General features: G+C 53.3%; 12 protein-coding genes across 12 annotated transcripts; 8 read left to right on the forward strand and 4 right to left on the reverse strand.

Annotated features, from left to right (window-relative positions):
- Window positions 1-852: 852 nt before the first annotated feature.
- Window positions 853-3,942, forward strand: PKC1_2 (Serine/threonine kinase; the record flags this gene model as incomplete). Its single annotated transcript, XM_062949327.1, has 4 exons — window positions 853-1,294; window positions 1,365-1,628; window positions 1,699-2,706; window positions 2,783-3,942. The coding sequence occupies 4 exons, from the start codon at window positions 853-855 to the stop codon at window positions 3,940-3,942; spliced, it is 2,874 nt and encodes a 957-aa protein (XP_062798049.1).
- Window positions 3,943-5,582: 1,640 nt separating this feature from the next.
- SHE9 (sensitivity to high expression protein she9) lies at window positions 5,583-7,259 on the reverse strand (the record flags this gene model as incomplete). Its single annotated transcript, XM_062949328.1, has 1 exon — window positions 5,583-7,259. One exon carries the CDS (start codon window positions 7,257-7,259, stop codon window positions 5,583-5,585), a length of 1,677 nt encoding a protein of 558 aa, XP_062798050.1.
- A 325-nt stretch (window positions 7,260-7,584) lies between these two features.
- On the forward strand, window positions 7,585-8,506 carry QC764_608450 (uncharacterized protein; the record flags this gene model as incomplete). The annotated part of the gene is made up of 3 exons (XM_062949329.1): window positions 7,585-7,627; window positions 7,687-8,096; window positions 8,159-8,506. The coding sequence occupies 3 exons, from the start codon at window positions 7,585-7,587 to the stop codon at window positions 8,504-8,506; spliced, it is 801 nt and encodes a 266-aa protein (XP_062798051.1).
- A 694-nt stretch (window positions 8,507-9,200) lies between these two features.
- Window positions 9,201-11,570, forward strand: QC764_608455 (uncharacterized protein; the record flags this gene model as incomplete). Its single annotated transcript, XM_062949330.1, is given in 5 exon segments — window positions 9,201-9,821; window positions 9,904-10,238; window positions 10,296-10,438; window positions 10,507-11,387; window positions 11,400-11,570. 5 exon segments carry the CDS (start codon window positions 9,201-9,203, stop codon window positions 11,568-11,570), a joined length of 2,151 nt encoding a protein of 716 aa, XP_062798052.1.
- Window positions 11,571-12,170: 600 nt separating this feature from the next.
- Window positions 12,171-14,036, forward strand: QC764_608460 (uncharacterized protein; the record flags this gene model as incomplete). Its single annotated transcript, XM_062949331.1, has 1 exon — window positions 12,171-14,036. The coding sequence occupies one exon, from the start codon at window positions 12,171-12,173 to the stop codon at window positions 14,034-14,036; it is 1,866 nt and encodes a 621-aa protein (XP_062798053.1).
- Window positions 14,037-14,535: 499 nt separating this feature from the next.
- Window positions 14,536-15,947, forward strand: DAO1 (D-amino acid oxidase; the record flags this gene model as incomplete). The annotated part of the gene is made up of 4 exons (XM_062949332.1): window positions 14,536-14,684; window positions 14,750-14,887; window positions 14,943-15,040; window positions 15,118-15,947. The coding sequence occupies exons 1-4, from the start codon at window positions 14,662-14,664 to the stop codon at window positions 15,945-15,947; spliced, it is 1,089 nt and encodes a 362-aa protein (XP_062798054.1). The 5' UTR covers window positions 14,536-14,661.
- Window positions 15,948-16,183: 236 nt separating this feature from the next.
- Window positions 16,184-17,580, forward strand: ALG3 (dolichyl-P-Man:Man(5)GlcNAc(2)-PP-dolichol alpha-1,3-mannosyltransferase; the record flags this gene model as incomplete). The annotated part of the gene is made up of 3 exons (XM_062949333.1): window positions 16,184-16,334; window positions 16,392-16,636; window positions 16,690-17,580. 3 exons carry the CDS (start codon window positions 16,184-16,186, stop codon window positions 17,578-17,580), a joined length of 1,287 nt encoding a protein of 428 aa, XP_062798055.1.
- Window positions 17,581-17,632: 52 nt separating this feature from the next.
- Window positions 17,633-18,391, reverse strand: QC764_608490 (uncharacterized protein). The gene is made up of 2 exons (XM_062949334.1): window positions 17,833-18,391; window positions 17,633-17,780 (listed from the first exon to the last, which is right to left on the reverse strand). Exons 1-2 carry the CDS (start codon window positions 18,147-18,149, stop codon window positions 17,672-17,674), a joined length of 426 nt encoding a protein of 141 aa, XP_062798056.1. The 5' UTR covers window positions 18,150-18,391; the 3' UTR covers window positions 17,633-17,671.
- A 540-nt stretch (window positions 18,392-18,931) lies between these two features.
- On the forward strand, window positions 18,932-19,819 carry QC764_608500 (uncharacterized protein; the record flags this gene model as incomplete). The annotated part of the gene is made up of 3 exons (XM_062949335.1): window positions 18,932-19,422; window positions 19,486-19,634; window positions 19,686-19,819. 3 exons carry the CDS (start codon window positions 18,932-18,934, stop codon window positions 19,817-19,819), a joined length of 774 nt encoding a protein of 257 aa, XP_062798057.1.
- Window positions 19,820-19,888: 69 nt separating this feature from the next.
- On the forward strand, window positions 19,889-23,446 carry QC764_0098570 (uncharacterized protein; the record flags this gene model as incomplete). Its single annotated transcript, XM_062941045.1, has 2 exons — window positions 19,889-19,902; window positions 19,974-23,446. The coding sequence occupies 2 exons, from the start codon at window positions 19,889-19,891 to the stop codon at window positions 20,386-20,388; spliced, it is 429 nt and encodes a 142-aa protein (XP_062798058.1). The 3' UTR covers window positions 20,389-23,446.
- Window positions 19,968-21,545, reverse strand: QC764_0098580 (uncharacterized protein; the record flags this gene model as incomplete). Its single annotated transcript, XM_062941046.1, has 1 exon — window positions 19,968-21,545. One exon carries the CDS (start codon window positions 21,543-21,545, stop codon window positions 19,968-19,970), a length of 1,578 nt encoding a protein of 525 aa, XP_062798059.1.
- QC764_608520 (uncharacterized protein) lies at window positions 23,385-25,478 on the reverse strand (the record flags this gene model as incomplete). The annotated part of the gene is made up of 2 exons (XM_062949336.1): window positions 23,385-25,145; window positions 25,197-25,478. The coding sequence occupies 2 exons, from the start codon at window positions 25,476-25,478 to the stop codon at window positions 23,529-23,531; spliced, it is 1,899 nt and encodes a 632-aa protein (XP_062798060.1). The 3' UTR covers window positions 23,385-23,528.
- Window positions 25,479-26,575: the final 1,097 nt, after the last annotated feature.

The raw sequence follows: 26,575 nt of genomic DNA on the forward strand, positions 1-26,575 counted from the left end.
GTTTATGTGATCAACAACACGGCTGTGCCACCTCAACCACGGTGTGAAAGTGAGCTACCCCGCAGCGCGCCACTTTGGTCAAGCTATCGCTTGGCTTTGGGACTCGGTGCATGGGCCAGGGTTCAACGACCAGGTGAACCTCGTCGTCAACAGTGGCCGATAGACAAACCTTGAGCAAAAGCTGAAAAAGTGGCCACAAGCAGGCGAGGTTCATGACAGCCTTGTTCCAGCCCGTGGAGGCGAAGCTCTTTCTTTGGATGACCACGGCACATATCAACCAAGACTTTTGGTAGAAGCGCAAAAGCCCGAGTTAGCGCAGGCCTATCTTTGTGAGTCCTATTATTCCCGTTGCTTTGCCAATCCTCATTCATTCCCGGCATCTTCCCCTTCAGCAACAGCGCCCAGCAATAGAGAAGAGCATACCCAGCTCTAGTCCCCAGTGCGCCTCCACACCACCAACTCCCACAGCAACCCAAGTTGGGTGGATAGCCAACATTTCCACGCTTTGCTGCCAAACACTGCCCACCGACTCTCACATCCCAGGTGCTGCAGTGGAAGGAAGGAGTCGCCGCAAGGTACCGTGGCCAAGTGTGTCTCCCCAGAGAGCTGTTTCCAAATGCGAAACACATCAACCCCGCCATAACCCAGCACTGACGACATCCCATCTCGAGTCGCTCGCAAACAGCAACCTCCGCGTCCTGATCGGCGGGCTGGTACGCCAGTGGCTCTTGCCCTACGACACTAGCCAACATCCTAAAGAGAAAAAGTCTTCCTAACAACCTCTGTTATCACAGTATCCCTTAATAGTCCCCGTTTTCACCGCGCGCCCGGCCGCGCACCAACACCGCCGCCATGACCGACGACGACAAGATTGTAGACATCTCGAAGAAGATTGAGCGGGAAAAGGCCCTCATTAATGCGGCACTGGTTATGCGGCAGCAGACCCTCAATGATACCGTACGACAGAAACTCGACAGCCAGGTCCGCGAGGGCCGCCGGAACCTTGCTTTCTTCGAGACCAGGCTGAAGGAACTGGAAATGCGCCGTGTGAACCAGTCCATGGATAACATGTCACTGGGCGGATCAACATTGGCCTCCACCAGAAGCAGCGAATATCAACACGACGACAGCGGACGACCTGCACCTCCTCCCAAGGATGGGTCCGGATATCATTCAAACTATGGTGGCCAGGCACCCTACGGTCCTGGCGACCTGATGCCTCCTCGAGGCCCCTTCCCTGCTGGAGCGCCAAATTCATCGATCCCCAAGTCCCGCCCCAACTTTTCAAAGCTTGGTACGTTGTGACCACACGAGCCAAGTTAGATATGTACCTTCCAGGAATACTAACATCTGCGGTGTTACAGATCTTATCAAGTATGACACTCCCCATCTCGGACCACGTATTCAGCACATGCTGTCGCAACTTCAGTTCAAGCTCAACGTGGAGGAGCAGTATCTCAAGGGTATCGAAAAGATGGTTCAGCTTTACCAGATGGAGGGCGACAAGAAGAGCAGAGCGGATGCTGCCGCTAAGCGCGTCGAGAGTGGACAAAAGATCATACTCTTGAAGCAAGCACTCAAGAAGTTTGAGGAGCTGAATATCGATATGGATGCAGATTCTCAGGATGGTATGCGTGCTCAGTTCCACCAGATATCCTTCCATGTTGAAGTTTCTCTACTAACGATGTAATCTCACAGATGATAGTATCAACATGCCTAATCTACGCAAGCCTTTATCCGGTCAGCTCTCGGTTCGCATCGTCGCTGTTAAGGAAGTTGACCATGCGCCTCTGACCCGCTTCTCCCGCTCCCCCGAGACGTTTATCACACTCAAGGTGGAAGATGCCATCGTGGCGAGGACCAAGGCCTCCCGCAACGACAGATGGGAGTCGGAATACCACAGCATCTTCGTGGACAAGGCCAACGAAGTGGAGTTGACGGTATACGATAAGCCCGGTGAGCACGCTGTGCCCATTGGTCTTCTTTGGGTCAGAATCTCCGACATTGTGGAAGAGATGCGCCGGAAGAAGATCGAAGCCGAAACTACTGCCCAGGGATGGGTGTCTGCCGACCGACTTGGGTCCCATGATGCCCGCGGTGGCCCTCCTCCTGCACAGTTCCCTATGGGCGCACAGGCTCCCCAATTCCAACCACCCCCGACATCTCCAGGACGGTTCCACGGTTCTGAAGACGACCCGCAGTTCTTAGCCCCGAGATCTGATGTTGCCCCCGTCATTCCACAATCGGTTGAGGGCTGGTTTGCACTGGAACCGGCAGGCCAAATCTTCCTCAATCTCAACTTCGTCAAGGATACCAGCGGTCGCGGTAGACCCGCCGACGCTGGTCTTGGACGCAAGGGTGCCGTGCGTCAGCGCAAGGAGGAGGTTCACGAAATGCAGGGCCACAAGTTCGTCGAGAAACAGTTCTACAACATCATGCGCTGTGCCCTCTGCGGTGAATTCCTCAAGTACTCGACGGGCATGCAATGCGAGGATTGCAAGTACACTTGCCATACCAAGTGTTACTCACAGGTGGTCATCAAGTGCATCAGCAAGAGCAATGCTGATAGCGACCCCGACGAGCAGAAGCTCAACCATAAGATCCCCCATCGTTTTGTTCCTTTCTCAAATTTGACCGCCAACTGGTGCTGCCACTGTGGCTACATGCTTCCAATTGGTTCGAAGAAGAACTCTAGAAGATGTACAGGTAAGGGCTTCAGCTAGCTCAAACCCCTGAAGTCAAATGATTTTTAGATTGTTGACCATGCTGACTCGCTGGATAGAATGCCCGTTGACTGCTCACACTCAGTGTGTGCATCTTGTTCCCGATTTCTGTGGCATGTCCATGTTGCAGGCAAATCAGATCTTGCATAGTATCAAGATGGCGGCAGAGCAGCAGAGGACCAAGAAGGAGAAGGCCAAGAGTGGCTCCGCATCATTGAGCGAAAAGACGCTGAGGACGGGCAGCAAAGGAACCACGAGTAGCGTTGGGTCCAGTTCGACTTATCCGCCCGTTTCGTACACCCCTTCAACCGCTTCAGCCGACGCTACGGAAGCTGCAAAGCATATGTACAGCCAGGGGTCCCCCCAACGTGTTTCTGGACCAGATCGGACGTCCATAAGCTCAAGCGCTGCCTCCGCCGCAGCTGCCGCTGCCATGTCCCCCAAGCCCCAAACTCCCACACAGCAAGCCCCGATACCTGATTTTGGGCCAGGACATTATGGTTCACCTGGTGGATATGGACGTCCTGGCCAGCAAGATGATATGTATGGTGGATCGCCAGCTCAGCATCAGCAACAGCCTTATGGCCAGCAGCCTCAGCAGCGCAAGTACAACCCCGCCGACTACGCCAACATCGGGGCTTACCCCGTGCAACAACCAGTGCAGCCCCGCCCCGTTCAACCACAGTCGCCTCCCCAGCAGGTAGCCCCGCATCACCAGCAACCGATGTACCAGCAGCAGTCTCAGCCCGTCTTGCATCAACAGCCGCCCAAGCAGCAGCCGTTGCCGGCGCAAACTGAGCCTGCCATGATTGTGCCATCGGCGTCGGGCGTGCCGGTTCCGACCAAGAAGCCGCTGCCCTCGGCCACCGACCCGGGCACTGGCATGCGCATTGGTTTGGACCACTTCAACTTCCTCGCCGTGCTTGGTAAGGGTAACTTCGGCAAGGTCATGCTGGCCGAAACAAAGCGATCTCGCAAGCTGTATGCCATCAAGGTGCTCAAGAAGGAGTTCATTATAGAGAATGACGAAGTCGAGAGCATCCGGTCAGAGAAGCGCGTCTTCTTGATCGCCAACCGGGAGCGCCATCCCTTCCTAACCAACCTTCACGCTTGCTTCCAGACCGAGACGAGAGTGTACTTTGTGATGGAGTACATCAGCGGTGGCGACTTGATGCTGCACATCCAGCGTGGGCAGTTTGGTACTAAGCGGGCACAGTAAGTTCATCGTTTGGCCGCAAAAGACGCAATGTCTAATACTATGATACAGATTCTATGCTGCGGAGGTGTGCTTGGCGCTCAAGTACTTCCACGAGAACGGTGTCATTTACCGCGATCTCAAGCTCGACAATATTCTCCTCACCCTGGATGGGCATATCAAGATTGCCGATTACGGTCTCTGCAAGGAGGATATGTGGTACGGCTCGACCACCAGTACCTTCTGCGGTACTCCTGAATTCATGGCCCCTGAGGTATGTTGTGCGAAATGGAAGCTGGGGGGATGTTGCTGACAACTTGTGACAGATTCTTTTGGACAAGAAATACGGACGGGCCGTCGACTGGTGGGCATTTGGTGTTCTGATTTACCAGATGCTTTTGCAACAGTCTCCCTTCCGTGGTGAGGACGAGGACGAAATCTACGACGCCATTCTCGCTGACGAGCCCCTCTACCCGATCCACATGCCCCGCGACAGTGTCTCGATCCTGCAGAAGCTGCTCACACGCGAGCCCGATCAACGGTTGGGCAGCGGACCGACAGACGCTCAAGAGGTGATGTCGCAGCCGTTCTTCCGCAACATCAACTGGGACGACATTTACCACAAGCGGGTGGCGCCGCCTTTCCTGCCTCAAATTAAGAGTGCGACAGATACGAGCAATTTTGATAGCGAGTTTACAAGTGTTACGCCAGTTTTGACGCCTGTGCAGTCTGGTATGTCTTGGTTTTTCCCAAATTCATTCAACACAACGCTAACATACATTTGTAGTACTGTCGCAAGCCATGCAGGAGGAGTTCCGCGGCTTCTCATACACGGCCGACTTTGAGTAGAGCGATGGAGGGCCGGATACTTTATGAGGGAGGTTACCAACTGGACTATCGTGAAGCCGACCGCGGTCTGTCTGTCGAAGTTTGTTGCCGACATGGCAACCACCAACACAGAGACGAGAATACTTTGTGCCTGCAACGTGGCTAGTTGTTTAACGCTGCTGTTTTGGTAATGAAAGGGGGCCGAGGGGAATTAGCATATACCCAGGGCACTTCGTGTCCAGCTGCGTTGTTTATGAGGAGGGACAATCGTTTGACGGGAGGGGGAAGGCAGTGGGCATTGTGACAGACCAGATTTGCTGCTTCGAGAGAGGGATCTAAGAACGACAAGGCGGCGGTAGGCAGGCTGACAAGTGAGGTGTCAAGAGAAGAACTGGAGGATGGCGTAATGGGGTGACAATGATGGAAGAAGCATATGTGAGTAGGAGGGCGTGCTGTGCGACGTTTGGGTCTGGACAAGGTCAAGGTTAGGGTGGCAAAGACACCAGGGATGAAGGGTGGGGGTGCATTTTCTTGCAACTGTCTTTTTCTTCTTCTTGTATCAGGGCCGTTTTCTTTAGAAGTCAAGCAAATGAACGGGAGAGATGAAACGACCCTCTTTCACCTTACGGGGGTGCCTCTCTATATGTCACGGCAGTGTTTGCCAGGAAGGCAAATATCTTCCTTTTTATCCATATCCCCCTTGTTTTGGTGGTTGGTCAAATTGGATGTTAACTCCCAACCCAACCCAGGTCTAATATACGGCACTCCATCTCTGGTTTTATTTACATGAATAGGTAGGGGGTTTTGGTATTTTACATTATAAACATTTTTGTGGCTTATGGGCTGCTGAACCGCATCACCGCCAGCGCAACAGCCACCGCAACCGCAGCACCCGCCGCCGCGCCCTCAAGCGCGATAACCGACACATCCTTCATCCTCAGCGCTATCCTCCTGTCGCTATACAAATCTATCGCGTCATCCCTGAGCAACTGGGGATCTTCCCAGTACTCCTGAAGCACCTCTTTCCAAGGCCTCTGGCCGCCTCCAAAGAGGCTGCTCCGCCTAAAGTCGTGCTCCGATGGGCGGGTGGCTTCCTCCTCTTCTGTTGCCAAGGGGACGGCAGCACCATCTTCTTGTTCCTCCTCCTCAATCAAAACTGGCTCCTCCTCCACCACCACAGGTGCAGCCAGTTGTTGTCTCTGATGATGCTCCTTCACCACCTCCATCGCCGCCCTGACCTCCTTCAGCTCCCTCCTCACCTCCTCCATATTCTCCTTTTCCGTCTCCGCAATCCCCTTAATCATCCTCTTCCTCCTCCACGGCTCCGCCACAAACTGCAGAACCAAAAACAAGACAAAGTTCACGCCCATCAACCCCCACGTTCCCCAAGTCGACTGCCTCCTTATCCTATCACTCCAAATCTGCTCCTCATGATACCGCCTCAGGATCCCCGCGTTCAGCTCAGCAGATATCCTGCTCTCGTTCGTCTCTGCCTCTGTCAGCTCCGCGCTCGCGGCAGAGACTTGCGCTTCGAGGGTGTGGTCCATTCGATAAAGCGAAGTGAATCGTTCCAGATCGGTCGGGTTCCAGGTGTCTTTTCTCGCGAGGAGGGCGGTGACCTCCCTCTGGGTCGAGGCGCGGTGGGTGGTGAGGGACTTGTAATTTTGGCGGGCGGCGCGGAGGCGGGCTTGGGCGGTGGAGAGGTCTGATTCCAGCTGGGCGTTGCGGGACTTTATGGCTTCGATGGCGGAGTAGCCTGTTAGGTCGTTTAGGGTTTGGGTTGCGACGAGGATGCGGGATTGGAACTGGTCCATGAAGGTGGAGAATTTGACTGAGAGGGAGTGGCGGTGGGAGTCGGTTACGGAGGGGAGTTCGGGTTCGGGGGGGTTGGGTTTTGAGGGGGAGGGGTTTGGGGATTCGGAGGGAGAAGGGTCGGGGGAGGAAGTTTCGGGAGAGGAGGAAGGTGATTCGGAAGTTGGTTCTGATTTTGAGGGGTCGGCATCTTCTGTGGGTGGTGGTGATGAGGGGTCTGAAGGTGTGTTTTCTGTGATGTGCTGGCTTTCGGGCTGGGGCGCGCTGAGGGGAATGGGCTCGCTTGGAGATCCAAGCTCAATGACAGGATCTGTCTCGGGTTGCGGTCGTTTTGGGGGAGGGCGGGCGGTTGAGAAGTGCCGTGGGAGACGGGCGTAGAGCCCAATGCCGAATCCAGCGCATGAGGTGTTATACCGGAAACATTGCGACGGTGGCAGCTGGGCTAGCGCTTTCCTCGTCGCCAATTGACTGAGAGGCCGGGCAGCCAGCCGCAAAGTTGTGTGAGGCGACATGAAGGATTCGGCTCGAGGCCGGGGAACGGCTGGAACGGTAACAACGTTGCGGGTGTGCCGGACGTGAGGAGAAGAGAGCTCTCGGGTGTCAATCGGATCCGTTGATGATATTCCCTGGCATTCTGCCGCGGGTACCCCGCTGACCGCCCGGGTGCCAAGAGCAAAGACGTCATACCCTAACCCTGGCATCCATGTACCCTAAGGGTTCAGGGGTACTCAGGGGTATTCAGGGGTAACGACATTCTGATCAGACCGTGGGTATGCGTCACGAAAGCCCAAGTTCGCCGCTTTTCGGTGTTGACTTCATATAAATCAGAAAGATGTGACGTGATAGGCTTTTCTTCATCAACCAATCTAGCCAATATCATGGACCCAACTGTCACGAATTTCCCTGGTGAGTTCAGACGAGACACGGATCCACTCTGACGATAGTATGCCATCATGGCCTTTTGATCTATATGTTTGATCATCCCATACTCACAATTTTAATTTCGCCGCTTTCGAAGCCATCACCATGGATGAGTTCACAGGAAATCTTGAGGGCAAAGTTGCAATCGGTAAGGTACTCCTCCGCAGTTGACAGTGAACTATCCGAGATCTGACTCCATCCTGCCAGTAACCGGCGCCTCTCGCGGCATTGGGGCAACTATTGCAACTACACTCGCTCAACATGGGTGTGCTGTAGTAATAAACTACAACAACTCCGCCGCAGAAGCCAAGATCCTGGGGAAACGGATTAATAAGGACTACGATGTCACAACCTACGCCGTGCAGGCTGATGTCTCCAAACCCGAGGAAGTAGCACAACTGTTTGAAAAGACTGTCAAAGTGCTGGGAAGGGTTGACATAGTTGTCAGCAACGCTGGCGTTGAGCATTTCGGCAATCTTGCTGCAGTGCAATCGGAGGAGATCGACCATGTCTTCGATGTCAATGTCAAGGGCCAGTTCTTCGTCGCTCAACAAGCGGAGAAGTATATGGAGGAAAGGGGGAGGCTGATACTGACAAGCAGTGTTTCTGCCGTAATGGTATGTTCCCACGCCGTGGAGTTTCTTCTGTTGTTGAGTCTTACGCTGAGAAATATGGCCAGGGCGTACCACATCACACAATCTATGCGGCGTCCAAAGCGGCGGTTACGGGAATGACCAAGTGCCTGGCATGGGATTTTGGAAAGAAGAACATCACAGTGAACTGCATCGCAGCTGGCGGTGTCAAGAGTGATATGTATGACAAGAATGCAAAGGAGTACATGAAGGACGGGGATGAACTGAGTGTGGCGGAAATCGACGCTCGTATATCATCTTGGAGTCCACTAGGAAGGGTTGGGATGCCGGAAGATATTGCTGGTGTGGTTGCATTGCTGGCAAGCGATGAAGCAGGATGGATCACTGGACAGACCTTGCATGTTAGTGGAGGCGCTCACATGGCCACTGCCTAAGATTACAGCATTCATTACAGTTTGTTGTAAGACTAACCTTGTTTTGTTTCTTTTATTCTTTTTCCACTGATTTTGGCACATCATAAGGATGGACTGTTTCAGGCCGCGGTTGAAATTGGAATCTGAACGAACCTCAAGCTTGAATCCAGGAGAGGGTGACGACCTCTGAAGATTTGCCAATGCGGAATTTTGTTCGTGGCATCTAATGATGATGGTGGTAAATAGGGTTAAGAGATGTAGCTAAATCTACCACACATTTTTGAAAGCCACTCAGATACTTAGATATTTAGGTACCTATACTTCAAGTGCCGGGAAATCTTCAAAAGCGCCTCAATATGGATACTGGAATGTTCATGAACCCAAAACCGCGGCTGATGCTGTTTCCTATTCATAGGGAATAGCCGCCCGTGAGAACCGCAGCATGTTAACTATCGAAAGATTTTATCACATGACGTCTTCGTAGAAGCATGCTTGTGTTTGTGGTCTGTAGGCACACCTGCTGCATGGCGCTCCTCAGAATGACCGAGGTGCAGAAAGAAGACCGGACAGGAGCGACTGGAGTCGGGTCACCAACAGCACTCCTCTTTCCATTTCTACACTCCATCTCAGGCATCTACTGGAGGCCCCTCAAAGTTATTCTCCCCTCCTTCCTCGTTTTATTGTCTTCCACTATTCAAGTCTATTCACCACAATCATGCCATTCAGACCCAAAGAAGAGTTCCATTTGATGCTTCGAAGGATCAAGCGCACCAACTATGACGACCAGGATTTCTATGCGCAGCGAGACATCGTAGATTGGATGGAAGCAGTCGAAAATGGCAACAACGCATCGAACGCGGCTCCGCTTCTTACCAGCGTCTACGGCTTCGACTCGTTTGTGCCTGTACGAGAAGAAGATTTGGAGGGAGCGCTGGTTGTTTTTGCCATTCTTATCCACATGAATTGCGGGGATCTCATACACATCTTCATGTCATACTTTCAAGACGACACGCTTGATCGAGAAGTCCCCAGTGGGATTCGCGACGCTATCCGGTGCTGTCATCTGCGGCCTGAATCGCAGATACAACAGCTTATAGATCGGCTCGACGGCGAGCGCTGGGCATTCGTGCCAGTTAGGGTTGAGGATATCTGCCGAAAAGCAAAAGTGCTGGAAACGGGTTTTTACATCCTCCCATTCTGCAGGAAGGAAGTCGTAAGACTTCCTGGACCTGTTCACACAGCGGTGAACAATGTTTGGATCCAGAGTGATCTCATCTCGGGAGAGCTCAGTGAGAAGTTTGAGGGGTCAGAGACGGAAGATAACGAGTTTGGTCAGGTAAGTTATCCCGTTCTATGTGAGATAAGTCCATATGCGTTTGCCCCAGTAGCGTGAGCTCTACTAAATAAGACTTTTCCAGTGCTATCGTCTCGCCATGTTTTCATATCAAAGCAACTATCGAGTGTTCATGGACGAAATCAGCCACTTTGAGGGCATCGGAATGCTCAAGGAGCGATTAAATGTCATGGAAGCTTCCTGTACAAAGGCTCCAGTGATGGAGATTACGGGGAATGCCACATCCTTTCTGAGGGTGTCGAACAAAGTCTTCATGATCCTTACCTCGGCAGCAGCACCAAGTACAAATCTCGAAATCGTCAACTCTTGGACTAGGATTTTCGGTGTGGCCGAGACTTTATCTGACCTGGAGAAAATGGAGTACAAATTTCCAAATGGAAAAGTCGTGCTGTCAAAAGGGTACGTTGCTGAAGTCAATTGTATGGTCACATCGCTGACTCTTGCCGGGTAATCCAGATGGCATGGCTATACCGACCCCAACAGGATCTTCTGGGTTGAGGACAGATTCAAGCTTGCAGACTTTAACCAATCCAAGTTTGAAGTAGAAAGGTCTTTGCATCGGCTCAACGTGGAGAAGACTCACAGAGCCATTTTATCCGGTATGATGTTTGTACATTTTGCATAGTACATATCCTCGCACCGACTTATACTAAAATTACTCGCCCAGGTTCCCCAGAATGCACAGCCGGGCGGCGGATAACGCAGTTTACTATGAAAGCATTGCGCAGGATGACCATTTGGTCCCTGGGATGCGTTTTGTCCAGTTTTGCGACGTGGATTGTTTTCGGGCCAGACGGCTATGATAAATATCAGAGACTTCGTTCCGGTGCCATCCGCGCTGTGCCAACGGCCCAGACCGACGAAGGTGTCTCACTTCATAAATGTGGCTTTCACGATGGCTTTGCGCTGTTGCAGTCAGTCAAAGACTGGCACCAGTTTTTGCGTCTCTCACTTAGGCTGTCAGACACCATCACTGGCAAGGTGCTGGATCTTATTGAAGCAAAACTGTTGGTGAACGACCCCAAAGAGCGAATTTCATCAAGAGAGTTGGTCCGGGTGCTTGAGGAAATCATTGTTCAAGCGAAACATGATTATGACACGGCTATAAAGAATCGCGAAATGCTCCCAGACGAGTTCTTCAAGGAGTTGCAGGATCTGGATATTGAAAAATATGGAAGCACCCATGTCAGCGAAAGCCCCGACGCTGACAGCAGTGACGATGAAGAAGCAGCTCATGAAGCTCGGCAGTCCCAGTCTTCCCGCAGTGCTAGTTTGGACAGATCGTCAGTCAGCGGAGCGAAGTCACCTACCGATGACGAAAAGACTGAGGAGGCGCCTAGTCCCAGGACTCAGCACAGAAAGCTATCAATCTCTTTTGCAGAACAACACCAGCCTGCCTCAAGCGCAGATAGTGATGCAGCGACCCATCGCCCGCCTAGTTCGAGCCGAAACCGAGACTCATCACCGGATGAGCACTCTGTTTCCAACCTTGAGAGAGACTCCTCGATGGATTGCAGGTCAACCCCAAGCCGTGACGGGAGTCCCTCTGTTGACGGCTAGCGAGACCTCTGGTCTTTTGGTTTTGGAATCCAGAAGGCTCGTGGCAAGGCTCGTGCGAAGGGGCAGAAGCAAGAAAGAACCGTATCCAAGAAAAATGATGGATTTGATTGGGAAGCCTGGGGTCAGGCTGCTGCTCGTACCGACATGATGCCACCAGCAATGCCTGGTTAAGCTGAGCAGAATGGTGCATGATAAATCCTTGTACTGGCGGCTTCGGGAAGACTACCTTGTTTAGCGGGAAACACGAACAATGCTTGGTTCTATTTGTTTCTTTTCAGTATGATGACGATCCGATTTCTGGCCTGCTCCTTGGTGGCGTTCAGATTGGATATTGGTTGCATATATCGGCATTGAAATACCATCGTTTTTATCTTTTCGATTGGTTGCGGGCTTGGTGGTTATGAACAAGTCGACCGGACTCTTGATGTCCTCGAATTTATCGGCAGTAGGTATCGATGGAAAATCAGACGAATCATAACTCATGGTACAGCGGCTGTCGCCCCTGCACCGCCCTCGTCGGTAGCCTGCAATGGCCTGCCACACCCGTAAGGCACAGCACCTGGCAGACTAAGGTACCTCTGTGGCTCAGTTTGTTACCCAACATGAAACTATAAAGGAATCTAAGGCTGCGCAGCTTTTGACACGTCTCTTTTCCCTTCGTTATTATGTCCTTCCCCCTTCCTGATGTCCAGCCAAATTCACGATTCGTAGATCGGTACGGATACTTGACTTTGAGAAGCTGGCTTGAATCACAACTCAGGAGCCCTCTAAATGTCTTCAACAGCAGAATCAGCCTCAAACGTGGCGGGAATCAGCTCTGCCGGAATGTTGTATGAATATGCGCCGCTGCCCGAGAGTAACGCATTTCGCGTCCTGATTCTAGAGCCTGGTGGAGTTGACGACACCCTGTGCTGCTCTCTTGAGATAACAACCCTCAACAAGCCCATCCCGTACGAAGCCATCTCGTATGTATGGGGAAACACGCATCGGGACCACCCCATCCGCATCAACGGCCGAGCCGGCCACATCACCGCCAACCTCTGCCGCGCGTTGCATCGGATGCGTTTACCCGACCAGTCCCGCGTCCTCTGGGCGGATTCCATCTGCATCAACCAAGACGACCTGACGGAGCGGGCGAGCCAAGTACTGTTGATGAGTGAAATTTACGGGCAGGCAAGACGGGTGCTGCTGCACCTTGGTGAAGACAGCAACCAGGAGGGTGAGGTGGTCCGGTCCTTGGTGCATGAAATCGAGGCCATGGTTCTTGATGGGGTCAGAGCAGCCGGGGAGTCGTGGGACACATTTCCAACCCCCAGTCCGGAGGAGCGGGAGCTGTTCCTAGCAGACACGCGATGGGAGGCTTTCATCAACATGACGCATAAGCCATGGTTCACACGCGGTTGGGTGATCCAGGAGGCTGGTGCGGCGCGAAATGGGTTAATGCTGTGGGGGAAGACCGAGATCAATTGGAAGTCGTTCGTGCGCGTTTATACCTGGATGGTCCGGAGGCTTCCACAGGTTCGGGTTAAATACCAGGACGGTGGCCGGGGAATGAACCGGCTCCATCTCGAGATGTACCGGCTGAGGCACAAGGGGGAGACCATGCCGCTCTACGCGAAACAGTCATCCCAGTTTGACTTTCTCATCGTGCTCCATGATGCTCGGGCTCTCTATGTGCAGGACGCGCGGGATCGGGTGTATGCCTTCATGTCACTGGCAACCTCGGCCGGGCTAAGTCTCCACTTTCAACCGGATTATTCTGAACACAAGACAGCCAGAGACGTCTATTTGGACATGGCGAGAGATTACGTCAACTCGATGGGGGACATCAGCCTGTTGCATTGTGTACAACACACCGGGAACAGTATGAACGAAAAGTTTCCCTCATGGGTACCTCGATGGGATCTCAACCTGTTCGACAACATCATCACTCACACGTCAGGCCCAGCTCTCATACCCACCGAGCTGAGACCTAGCGTTTCCCACGACAACGCCTTGGAAGCCAAGGGGCTCATGTTTGACGACATCATCTTCACGTCTGATGTGCTTTCGCGAGATGTCTCCATGAGCGACATCAAAATGCTCTGGAACCAGATGCTCGACCTTCTCCCTGTGACATTCACCAACCCGTCACCCACTCATGGCAGTTTCGCAGCGTTATCATTTGCCCACGTGCTATCTGTGGGCCGATCATGGGGCGCTGAATGGCCCGAATGGGTGGAATGGAGGACTGCCTACATGGAGTACTTGTGCCAGGAAGAGCCTACAAGGCGGGATTCTGTCCCGCGGCCTCCTCCGGACAGTGCTAGGAATGGTATCCAAGGATTCCACACCTACGCTCAGTGGAACGTCCATAATCGACGTATTGCTGTCACGAAAAGAGGGCTTTTCGCCTTGGTCCCCTTGCCTACTCAGACTGGTGATATTTGCGGCGTGCTTCTCGGTGGGAAGGCGCCGTGCATATTGCGCAGAGCGATGACAGCTAGGACGTATCGGCTTGTTGGTGATGCGTGTATCCCTGTTAACGTATCACGTCCCAGCACAGGTGGTGGATTAGTAGTCTCGGTCGGAATTGAGAACAGCAGAAGGGACTTGTTGGATTGGAGTGTTGAAGAGGAGGATATTCGGCTTTGCTGAGCGTGGCAACAGAGACAGATTGCTTTCGTACCACGAGGCGTAAGCTTACTTGTAGCATGGTCTCTTATGTCACCCGAAGAACTGCCTACCTATCTAGAGGGCGTACACCATAAGGATTTAACACGGTAGCCGATATACAAACACACACTCGGCCACTCAACGCGTCAAGTGCGCATGTTGGGTAAGAAAGCCAATGCATGGAAAGTTATCTGAGAAGGAATATCGTTCTTGTGCCTCATTTGCAGCGTAATCACGGCGGTCAGGCTTCCTGAACGGGCTGGCCGGCGCGGCGGATTTTGGTACGCAGCAGCTTTGGACGTCAGCCAACGGCCGAGCGGAGCCTGAGCCATGGAAAAAGCCCATGACACGGGACGGGATAGCGGGAATAAACGGCGGTCGGCGGAGATTTGAAAAGTGGACCCGGGGCTGATAGCGCTAAAGCCCGGGAAGGCAGGCGCCTAGGCTGGATTCTGGACCGATTTTGTGGACAACTGCTTGATACCAAAGTTCTCTTTGGCTGTACAAAACCTCTGCTTCTGGAGGGATTTTTGGTTGTATTGTTATCTATACTTGCCCTTTTCAATAGCCCGTCTTGAACACCTCGATTTATTATTCCACAGCCAAAATGCCAACCATTGTCGTCCTCGGGTGAGTCTCCGTGATCAAAGAGCCCCACATCGCCGGTGCCGGAACTGATAATGGGACCCAAACAGCGCCGGTGTGAGCGGCCTTACCTGCGCATTGGAGTTGGCGAAGCAGGGCGGGCATGAGATTACGGTTGTTGCGAAGCATATGCCTGGGGATTATGACATTGAGTATACTTCTCCCTGGGCGGGGGCGAACGTCCTGCCGTGAGTGCTGCTCAAACCTTTTGATCATGGCACTATTTGCTGATAAGTGTTGTAGAATGGCACTCGACAAGGACAGCCGATGGGAGAGACGGACTTGGCCTGTGTTGAGGAGGTTGGCGAAGGAGGTGCCCGAGGCTGGGTTGCATGTTCAGAGTGAGTTTTTTTTTTTTTTTTTTTTTGAGCCTACCTTGCATATATACAAAGTGGTGATTCTAACTGAAGGGGAAAAGCTGCCCGTGTTCTCCGCCGCGAGAAGGATGTTGCCACCGGCCTGAAAGCTGCCTTGGCCGACGGCCTCTTCCAATTTGACCCCTGGTACAAGGAGGTTATGGACAACTTCCGCGAGATACCCGCTAATGAACTCCCCAAGGGCATGCACTCTGGTTGTGAGTTCATGTCTGTCTGTATCAACACTGCGATCTACCTCCCGTGGCTCGTGGGCCAATGCGCCAAGTATGGGGTGCAGTTCAAAAGAGGGATTGTGAAGCATATCTCCCAGGCTCACAACCTCAGCCATACTGGGAAGAAGGCTGATATTGTGGTTAATGCTACTGGTGTTTTGGCCTGCAAGCTGGGGGGTGTGATGGACAAGACTGTCTACCCGGCACGAGGGCAGATTGTTGTTGTTAGGAATGAGGCCAAGGGGTTCATGCCGACGAGCAGCGGGTGTGATGATGCCGATGATGAGATTATGTATGTGATGCAGCGTGCGTTGGGTGGAGGAACGATTTTGGGGGGGACCTATATGAAGCACAACTGGGACCCGAACCCAGATCCCAACATTGCTGTGCGCATTATGAAGCGCGCTGTGGAGGCGCATCCGGAGTTGACGGACGGGAAGGGGATTGAGGCGCTGAGCATTATCCGGCATGGTGTTGGGCTACGGCCAGCAAGAGAGGGTGGTGTCAGGATTGAGAAGGAGAAGATTGATGGGACCTGGGTTGTTCACAATTATGGCCATGCTGGTTGGGGATACCAGGGCAGTTATGGGTGTGCTGAGAAGGTGGTGGAGCTGGTTGATGAGATTGTGAAGCAGGAGAAGCGGCAGTCAAAGCTGTGATGGCATTGCAATGAACATTGAATAATGATAATGACAACGACAAACAGAGCAGCTGCAAGATCATGTTTTGTTTTGCCAAATGAAGAGTTGCGATCAAATTGGCTGGTGGGAGTGGCACCAGTTGACAGCCAGTTGTCCACTGTAACTAGCCACCAGGTACCCGAGCTCCAAGCTGAGAGCTCCAGCAACGCGTCCTCTCGCGACGACCAACCTGAAGCTTCAGTAGCAACGCCAACATGACGGGCCGAAAACCACCATTGCACCAGCAGGCCCTTGGGCTGGTGGGAGATATTTTGAATGGTCGTCATATGCTCTCTCACGTCATTGCGCCCGCGCTCTTCCTGGCGGATGCTGTCCTGTGCGCCTTGGTCATTCGACTGATACCCTGTAAGCTCTTGTTGCGCCGATCAGCCATATGTCCCAACTAACACTCTCTCTACCAAGACACCGAAATCGATTGGAAAGCATACATGGAGCAAGTGTCTCAATTTATATCCGGCGAACGCGACTATACCAAAATCCGAGGAGGCACCGGCCCTCTGGTTTATCCTGCCGCCCATGTCTACACCTATACAGGATTGTATTACCTTACCGACGAGGGGAAGAACATCTTGCTGGCGCAAAAGCTGTTTGCAGTTCTCTATGTCGTCACTTTGGGTGTTGTAATGAGGTGTTACCGCAATGCCAGGGTGAGCAAGAGGTATATCATCCAGTACGAGACCAGGCTGACATGTCGTAATAGGTGCCTCCCTACGTCCTTCCCCTCCTCATCCTCTCCAGGCGCCTGCATAGTATCTTTGTTCTCCGTTGTTTCAACGACTGTTTCGCCGTCCTTTTTCTGTTCCTCACCATTCTTGCCTTCCAGAAGCACTCGTGGCGAGCTGGTGTCCTATTCTACACATGGGGGTTGGGCATCAAAATGTCCCTACTGTTGGTGCTCCCCGCGGTGGGTACCATCCTACTCTTAGGGACCGGACTCAACTCAGCCCTGCAATCTGCGGCCATCATTGCATTGGTACAAGTGTTAATTGGAGTTCCATTCCTTGCCAACAACCCGTGGGGCTACCTTGGGCGGGCCTTCGAGCTTTCTCGGCAGTTTTTCTTCAAGTGGACAGTAAACTGGCGTTTCATGGGAGAACAAGCTTTTCTGAGCAAGGAGTTCGCCCTGGTCCTTCTCGCGCTCCATGTTCTCGCCCTGCTTAGCTTCCTCACAAGTCGATGGCTCAAAGGGACCGGAAGATCGCTCTCTCATATTATCACCTCAGTTCTCCAGGTTAAATCCCCTTTCCTACCGCAGGAACAAGAAGCCATCGCCGAAGCCATCACGCCAGAGTACGTTATGACAACCATACTCTCAGCCAACGTCATCGGTCTGCTTTTCGCTCGCTCCCTTCACTACCAGTTTTACGCATATCTTGCCTGGTCGACCCCTTATCTCCTGTACAAAAGCCGCATCCACCCCGTTCTCCAATACATGCTGTGGGCTGCCCAGGAATGGGCTTGGAATGTCTATCCCAGCACGCCGTTCAGCTCGGGGGTCGTCATTGGTGTGATGGCAACAACCGTTGCGTCGGTATGGCTGGGAACAAAGCGCTCTGTACTATTGGTCGATAACGCTCAGAAGACGAAGTGATTGAGGGCTGGCGAACCCGTTCATGACTCCGCCGGCATGGCTTCATGTATGCTGGGAGTGGACGGAGACCCCGGCTCCACGCCCAGCTCGATCAGCGCTCGTCTTCGTCCTCCGAATCGCTTGGCGGCATCTTTCCCACGTTGGACTCTTCTTCGCTGTCCGAGTCGTCGTCGTAGGTCTTTTTCTCGAATTTCTTGGGCCTGCAATATGTCAGCCTAATACCCAGCCAGCCTTGGGACCAAAGAACGGCACCAATAGGCTTGCTTCCTCCACGCCTTTTCATCGCGCACGATGTTGATAATTTCGCCAACCACTCTGCTGGCAGCAGGCCTTTCGGCGGCCGAAGCCAAGTCTACCAGGACATATCCACCTCTCTTGATAAAAATGGTACCGCGAAAGCGCGACTGGAGTTCGACGACGATGGTCTTGGTGTTGGGCAACTCGCAGATGTAAAGATTGTTGCCCTCGACTTGGAGTACGCGGGCGATGGATTGGGATTCGGTCAACTCTTCGGGAGGAGTAAGGGTCTCCTGCGCGGCCGCGAGAATGTTGCGCTTTGACTTGGCCATGGCTTGAAGGTGCTTTTGCTCGGGTTTGGGATCCTCTATGTTTCGCGACCTGGGATGCAAATGCTGATTGCGATGACGACCTTTTCCGGTCTGCAGCTCAGTGGAAAATCAGTGCCCCGCAGTGGAATTTTTGGGTGTGGTGGGGCTTGGTTTACTGTTGAAACGCAGGGCCCTGCCTGTCAAGAAGCTAACTTGGAACCAAATTGACCTGGGAACTAACTTAATTCATTCCGATCAAACTGTTCAGTATACCTACGCCACCTAATCCAAAGGTGCCATCTTTGAACCGGCCGTAGGCCAAAGCTTCGGCCCCCTCCAAAGCCACTCAAGGTCTACCGCCTCCGGGCCGAGTCCGGTATCGGGTCAGGGGTAATGCCGCCCGGATCCCCGCTGACAAAGTGACACTCAACGGAACGCACTGTGCCGACAGCGCAGATCCAAGATCCAGGGACCACCCATTGCTTCGGATCAAGATTTGTAGTGGGGTCAAAGACCTGCGGCAACTGCCTCCAAACGCCGTTGTCTTCTGGAAAAGCACGCAAAGTTCGGCCAAGAGCCCCAGCGCATACACCGATACTTCTTCAGTGCCGACTGCTGCCCAATCAAGTTCTTTTGCCCTTCGTTTTGAGACGACTTGGACAGCTCAGCGCGGGGATCTTCACTGCAGCCAGCTTTGCTCTTAGTAACAAGCAACGCCCCCCCTCTCTGTACCTACTTATTGAGCTGGAAGGATAGAAACTCCTTATTCTTTCAACCTCACCCAGCCGCTTCTGACCACAGCCATGGGTTCTACTCTCGATATTGCGCTCCCGGCGCTCAAGACAAAACCCAAGTTCATTTTCTTTACCGACTTTGACGGTACTATCACCCAGCAAGACAGCAATGACTGGATGACGGATAACCTTGGCTTTGGTGCTGAGCTCCGCAAGAAGGGCAACGAGGATGTTCTCTTTGGCCGCCGGGATTTCAGGGACTCTTTTGCCGACATGCTGGACAGCATCAAGACACCATTCAACGAGTGCATAGAGCTCCTCCTCAAGAACATCACCCTGGACCCAGGATTCAAGCAGTTCTTCGAGTGGGCCAAGGAGAACAATGTGCCCATCGTGATCCTGAGCGGCGGTATGGAGCCCGTTATCAGAGCGTTGCTGGCCCACATGCTGGGGAAGGAGGAAGCCGAGACTTTGCAAATCGTCAGCAATGATGTTGCCCCCCGGCCAGGAAAGAGCGTCAACGAGGCCGGCGGCTGGCACATCGTTTACCACGATGATAGGTATGTTCCATCGCGTGGGGGTCGACGGTGGAGCTCGGAGATATGGTGCTGACGCCAGTCTAGTGGGTTCGGACATGACAAGTCCCTCGAAATTCGGCCCTATGCCAGGCTCCCTGCTGAAGAGAGGCCGGTGCTCTTTTATGCTGGCGACGGCGTGTCGGATCTCTCCGCAGCCAAGGAGACGGATCTTCTGTTTGCCAAGTCTGGGAGAGGTACGTTTGGTTTCGTTTTGTGTCTTGCTGCTCATGCTGACCAGGCCTCAGATCTCGTATCGTATTGTGAGAGGGAGAACGTCCCCTTCACAACCTTCCAGGATTTCACCGAAATCCTGGCCACTGTCAAGGACATTGTGGCTGGCAAGACCACCGTCAAGGAGGCTGCAACGGGCAGAAAATAGACCGGCAACTGTTCTTATGCCAATCCAATAGACGAATAGACGTTTTAGAATTCAACTTTCATCCACATCATGACCACGCGCCCGTGAGACAAACTTTTTCGAGGTATGTGACGAACTATTATCATATTTAATTATCATTTCTAGTCTATTACAGCGACTGCCAGAATGTCAAGACGGCATCAACAAAGCGGTGTATTGGTCGCTGCTTCCAGGCCGACTTTTTCCATTTTGCTACTGGCAGGAAGAACCACAGAAGGAGCATCAGCGCGTACAAGCCCAGCACAATCGGATGCAGCACCCATCTCCCAACAGGGCTGTTCAGGTTTCCGATGACAAAAGGCACGACCGCCCCGCCGGTCATGCCAAAGGCAGAAATGACGCCCATCGCGGCCGCTTTGGCTTCCTTATCCACCCTACCAAACGGTGGCCTCCGTATCTCATTCTCGTCGAGCATTTTCATCACAACCCTCATCGCGCAGGGATATCCGGGGCCGATGAAGAACCCAACGAATGCTACCGACAAACCGCTTGCAACAATGCCGCCCTTTAACAACCATATCAACAGCTGAAAGCCTGTGCATAGCAGGATCAGAAAGTACACAAACACCTTGTTTCCCCCGGGCCAGAGCTCCCCCAGCGGTGTCAACACCACCCGTCCCAGCGTCACGCCTCCCCAGAACCCGGTCATGGTGTACCCGTATGTGTCCATCTTTTCCTGCGAGGCGGGGTGGCGGTGGTGGAGATACTCAGTTATCCAACCTGCGTTTGAGACCTCGGCGCCCTGGTAGCAGAAGATAAACAAGGCGGCGAAAACAACGAGCTTGGTGTCAGCTGGGAGGTGGGACCTGAGCCATTCTCCTGGGTTCGGTCTCATCGCTTCCGTCACCACTGGCACGGCATTGCCTTCCTCCATTGTGCCCGCCGCGGGAGGCGCAACAACGGGGTGCTCCCTAAACGCCCAAAACAACAACATCGAGTTGATGAGACTCAGACACAGCGGAATGCTGTAAAACTGGCCGTATTCCAACCCCGTCTGCACAATCATTCTCGTGGCGATGAGCGGTCCGATTGTGGCACCTAGGCCGTAGCAGGCGTGCGTTACCCCGAGGTAAAAGGTTGCTTTCCTTCGAAGTGAGCCGCAGTAGACGTTGCCGATGGCGAGGTTGAAGCTGTTTCCGAAACCGAGAGGGAGGAAGGTTATTACTATTGCGGGGAGGGGAGCTGAGCAGGAGAAGGGGAGGTAGGAGAGGAAGACTAGGATGTTGGCCGATAGGAGGGTGATGTTGTCGTGGTTGAGGAAGGGTTTGAGGGAGCGGAGGGGGGAGATGAGGGCTGCGCCGAGGATGAAGCCTACTGCTTGGGCGACCCAGAGGAGGGAGATGAGTTTGTCGTCGGGGAGGGAGTGGAAGTGCTTCATTGGTTCGATCAGGGGGCCGACGGAGGCGTCGGTTAGGCCTGCGGTTAGGGAGGCGAGGGAGAGGGCGGCTATGCGGTAGTGGTTTACGTCTGGGTTGATCAGGGGCGTTGGGTTGGTGGGGGTGGTGGTGATGATGGGGGTTTGTTTCTCGAGGTCGTCGTTGTTTGGGGAGGTGAGGTTGGCTGTGGAGATTTGGAAAGCATCGGGGGCTGGCGCTGGGGTGATGTCGTCGAGGGCAGCAGGAGCCGGAGGGCCCGGCGGCTGCTGGCCGGTGTTAGCCATGGCTGCGGCTGTTGCGTTGTCGGCCATGATGTCAAACGTGCTACCTCTGCGCAGAGGTGATGGTGTTGAGGGCGAGCATGCGGTCAAGAGGCTTTTCTTTGAACGTGGCACAGATACGGACCGACTAACACATTAACTTTGATGAGGCTGAAGTTAACTCCCAACATCAACGGCCCGGATGGTATATTCAAGGTTGCACCGATGGATCCCATCCAGACACGAGAAGCATTCTAACAATGGTAAGTGGGTAGGATTGAGGGATGCTGCCGGCTTTTGTACTCTGCTACGGATACCATCGTATCTGCCGTGTGGCCCACTCACACACGCATTCACTGGCAGCACTCCTCATCGCTTTGCAAACGAAGGACGAGAATTGGGGCGCGAGTATCGAGACAGTGGTCCAGGGTCGCACCGAAAGGGAAACTCCGCGCGTCAGGGAAAAAGTTACAAGCCTGCAATTGACCCCCACCCACCCACTTTCTGTCAGTGGCTCGACGAACGACAGCGAAGACAGTTGCGCCGCCCAATCGACGACAGGGAACACTTGCGGTGGAGCTCCATCCTGGACGTGGCATACGGGCCGAATGAAGCGGGCGTCGCTCCGCCCACTGGTGGAGAGTTGAAGGGAAAGGCCGAGATCTGCCAGACGCCCTGTCGCGGTGTTAAGGTTTCACCAGGAGCCGCTCTGGAAGGCTGCGGGGCTTCCTGTTCAGTTGAAGCTTGCGAATGCCAATGTTTTTTTGGCGTCAGGGTTGGGGTTGGCGGTAGCCGACAGGGACGAACCTGACCCCCATTTAACCCCTGTCACACGGTTCACGGCATAGAACATCACTAATTCTTGCAACCACAAGTCAACCAACAAATCCTTCTTCAGCCCTATCAGACTTCAATGTTTGAGACACGGGTTCAAAGTCTAGGTCATTTTGCCCCGTCGCTAACCTCAACTTGTGGACCAGTCCCAAGACCTCAGACTCTTTTAGCTCCGGTCAATAATGTGTCAAAGTGCTTGGCTGAGGGAGCCACATGGTAATTGCTCATTCAAACTCCATGATGCGCCCAGAGAACAACTTTTGTCTATCCATATCACCCCAAGTCTTTCCCAATGTAAACAGTTATCTATCCATCACCACCACCACCACCACCAACTATCGCTCCCCTTAAACAACAACAACCCTTAATTGTCGCCCAAAAACCCCAAAACTCTCCAACACCCCCTCCACATCGACCTCCAGCCCCTCGAGTTGCTCTTCCGTAACCCAGTTGTCATCACAGGCGATAACCGTGATGTCTCCCGACATGTCCGGTATAATCGCCGGCCGCAGTCCAAAACAGGAAAGTCCGCTTCGAAGGACTGCGGACTTGATGGCTTCCGGGAGACGGCTGTGGACCCAGAGCCAGACGAAACGGTGGGTTATTTGGAGGTTGTTGTCGGACTTGAAGTCGGCGAGGCGGCGGAGTTCCCTGTTGTGGGGGAAGCGGTGGTAGTCGAAGGGGGAGGGTTCGGAGAGGGGGGAGAGGCGGTAGTAGGACATTGTGGTAGGTTTGAGGATGACGTAGGTTCTCTGAGAGAGATTCTGGGGTGAGAACTTTCGAAAAAGTTATCCTGAGGGAGAGTGAGAGATCTTGCAGGAGGACAAGCTGGTGAGAGAGGGTAGGTAGGTATGGCTGCAAAGAGCAAAAGAGGGAACTCTGACAAGTCGTCAGCCAAAGTGGGAGTCTGTACTTGTCATTTTGTTTGCTGGAAAGATGTATATCAACATTGTGTGGTGGTGTGAGTCTCGATGTTTGCTCCGCATGTAGCCGTTTGACAGCTGGTAAGGCAGCTTTCACGTCATGTAATCTAAACTTTTCAAACATGCTCGAGTCACCAGCATAGCATATTTTTCCAGGTCACGACTGTTTCAAATTTCCTTGTCAAAATGAGTATCGGAACTCGTTGAGGCTCTTGGGAGCCGTCGTCAAACTACAGATAGGTAAAAAGCCCTCTCCCCTCTCGGCGTGACCACCCGCTCATTCGGCCACAACTCCCTCCTCTCCCTCCTGCTTCTCCTTCCCATCCCTAACAGTAATCACCAAATCAGTAGCACTAGCATAAACCTGCTGCACACACCTCAACCCCGCCTCCATCGCCCCCTGAATCCACCCGTGCGTGTAACTAGCCTGCTCACCCGCAAAGAACACCCTCGGCTTCCCCAACCTCGAACTCTCCGGCCACTTCCAATCACTCTCACACATCGCCTCCAGATACTGCTTCTTCTGCCCCGGTCCAAAATAGCAAAACGCACTCCCCCCCGCGAGCTCGTCGGACGGGAAAACCTGCGACGTCCCCGCCTCGAGCAGCTCGAGCGACTTGGCCTCGGGAAATATGGTATGGAGGTTTTCGGCAGCGATGCGGACTTGTCTCTCGGGGGACATGGCCCCGAGGATGGTGGCGTCCTGCTCAAAGGTGTAGGCTGCCATGATGGCGCCGCGGCGGGAGTGCTTGAACTGGTCGTTGTCTTTTGAGACGGGGAAGACGGTGTACCGGATGGGGAGGTCGGAGACTAGCCCGCCGTCGGTGCCGAGGTTGTGGTTGGTGAAGATTTGTTCCCACCAGCGGGTCTTGTACTGAAGTAAGACTTTGGTCACCTCGACGTAGCGGACGTCGCGGATGGCTTGCTCTTGGGCTGTGGCGAAGGGGCGGGATTTGGTGATGGCGCGGAGGGCGGTGTTGGGGATGGCGAGGATGAGGTAGTCTGACTCCACCGTGAGCTTCTTTGAGCCGGTTGTTTCGTATGTGATTTTGATCTGGGGCGCCGTGGGGATTTTGGGGTCGGGGGAGGGCTTGGGATCGGTGATGTGAGTGACGCGGGCACCGAAGATGATGTTGTCGATGAGGGAGTTCTCGCCGCGATCAGGGGAGATGAACGCCTTGGGGACGAGATCCATCCCGCCTTGGAGCTGCTGCATGCCGACTTGCGCGCCTTGGGAGTTGCTGGACAGGAACGCGTCTTTGAAAGATTCGATGAAGCCGTTCTCGAAGACTACGTGGGCATTGCCTAGGTCGTATAGCTTGATGGCGTCGGGACTCCAGTCAGCCCTTTCCTGCAAGTACGATCGCAGAGTGTACTTGTCGTAGAGGTTGGTGATGGCCTGGTAAGCCGTCTTGATCTTGAAAGGCTCATCGCCTTCGGCGTTTTTGTAAGCCTTGCGAAAGTCTTCAACAACAGGTGCCACCGCCACTTCCCAGAGCTTGTCAATCGTATGGCCTCGCTCGCACTTCTTCAGCGATGGAAAGAGCTTGAGAAGCTCAGGCTCTTGTCTCTTTAGTTTGTCGTTGAAGTCGTCGTAGGTCAACGTGGTCCCACCCCTGTACTCAGACAAGTAGATGAACTTGTTCTGCATTTCGAAGTTGAACAGCTCACCAATCTTGAAGTTGTCAATGTAGGTTCGCAGGAGGAAGTGATTGCCAGGGATGCGCATAGCACCTCCCTCCGCGTGCAGTCCAGGGGCAAAAATTGGGTCGCGGAACGTGACAACGCGTCCTCCCACACGAGAGGATGCCTCAAGGATCGTGACATCAAAGCCAGCCTTCTTCAGCTCATAGCCAGCACAGAGACCGGACACACCAGCACCGACGATCGTAACCTTGGTTCAGAGTTAGCATGTGGTGTCCATATCAATGAGAAACAAGCTTACAGATGTGCCTTTGGGAACCTTTTCCTTCCCGGGACCGTCGTGGATAAGCTGCAGAAGGGACTGCCGAAGTTCCTCGCTCTCGTCAGGCAAGGGATCCTCTTCCGTGTACCCCTTGTTGAGCACATCGATGGCCTTGAGCCCGCTGATGCGATCAGAATAACGGCCCTGCTCTGCTGTCTCGCGGGTGTAGTGCAGCAAGAAGTTCAGCAGGGGAGCCGTGGACCAGGAGGCGGCATCTTTGCTGATGTGTTCGCTGATGTCATGGGGAGGTTGATCAGACATTGTCGTGAGAGTCAAAGACTGAGTACCTGTAGAAGATAGAGTTTCGTGTAGAAGAAGCTTTCAAAGCCGTTTAGAAAGATGGATAATAGAGAAGTAAAATCCTGGCCATCACGGTCTTCAAATACCTGTTCTTCGCATGGAGCACCATGCTCAAAACTCTGAGTACCTATGTGAAAGGCGTGAACACCAGCTTCAACCTGTCAAGCCACAGTCGAAATGGGGTTATTAACGAAGTCAACATCTGCGAGACGAACTGCAGGTGACTTGATGATTCTGGTCTGTCAACGAACCAAGACGTTTGGATGTTGTGGCTGCATTGTATCAGGGTTTCAGCTTGACATTTGAGTCTCAAAGTAGCTGGTGGTGGTAATAGTGTCCTGCACATCGAGAGCTGAATGGCTGCAGCAAAAGCGTCTAGACCATCTGACTATGCAGCCCCCCTGCAACGTCACCGGGAACAGCCTTGATTCCTCAAACTAAGTGGCCCAGTGGTAGTCAATCAAGGATCTAGACCACATGCATGGCAGGAAAAAAAGGATGAATTGAGGAAGACATAATTGCCGCTAGCATCTAGCTAGGTAGGAGACATAAAAGAACAAGCCATCGCAATTGAACGACATTATTAGGTACGCTAAGACTATCGCGTATGGCTGCTAGTGCGGAGGAAAAGGTCCCCCATGCTCTTATCTTGCCGACTGTTCACGCGGTTGCTGGCTCTCGCATTGCGTGTCACCACAAGGCAACTCAGTATGCCCATGAGCTGCACCCAACTCGCAATGATTGTGGTCGGTTGGAAGCTCAGCGGCGCTTGAGCAAGATGGCAGCTCTTGAGCGGGGCTTTCGACCATCTGTTTGTGTAAAGCCTTGTCCAAGTTGTCTCTGTTGGTGAGCTCAAGCGCGGTTGTTTTGGCTTTCTCTTTCCGGTGATGACGATAGAAGAGAAAGGCGGCCGCAGCAAGTAATGTGCCACCACCTACACCACCCAAAACAGCACCTACCACAATTTCAAGTGATGGTGAAGGGGAGGTGCCGGTACTAGGATCGGAGGGAGTTGAGCTTTCTTGATCTGGCGGTATGGTAGTACTTTGGGGTTCCAA

Source organism: Podospora pseudoanserina, chromosome 6 (assembly GCF_035222485.1).
Source record: "Podospora pseudoanserina strain CBS 124.78 chromosome 6, whole genome shotgun sequence".
Classification (NCBI taxonomy): Eukaryota; Fungi; Ascomycota; class Sordariomycetes; order Sordariales; family Podosporaceae; genus Podospora; species Podospora pseudoanserina.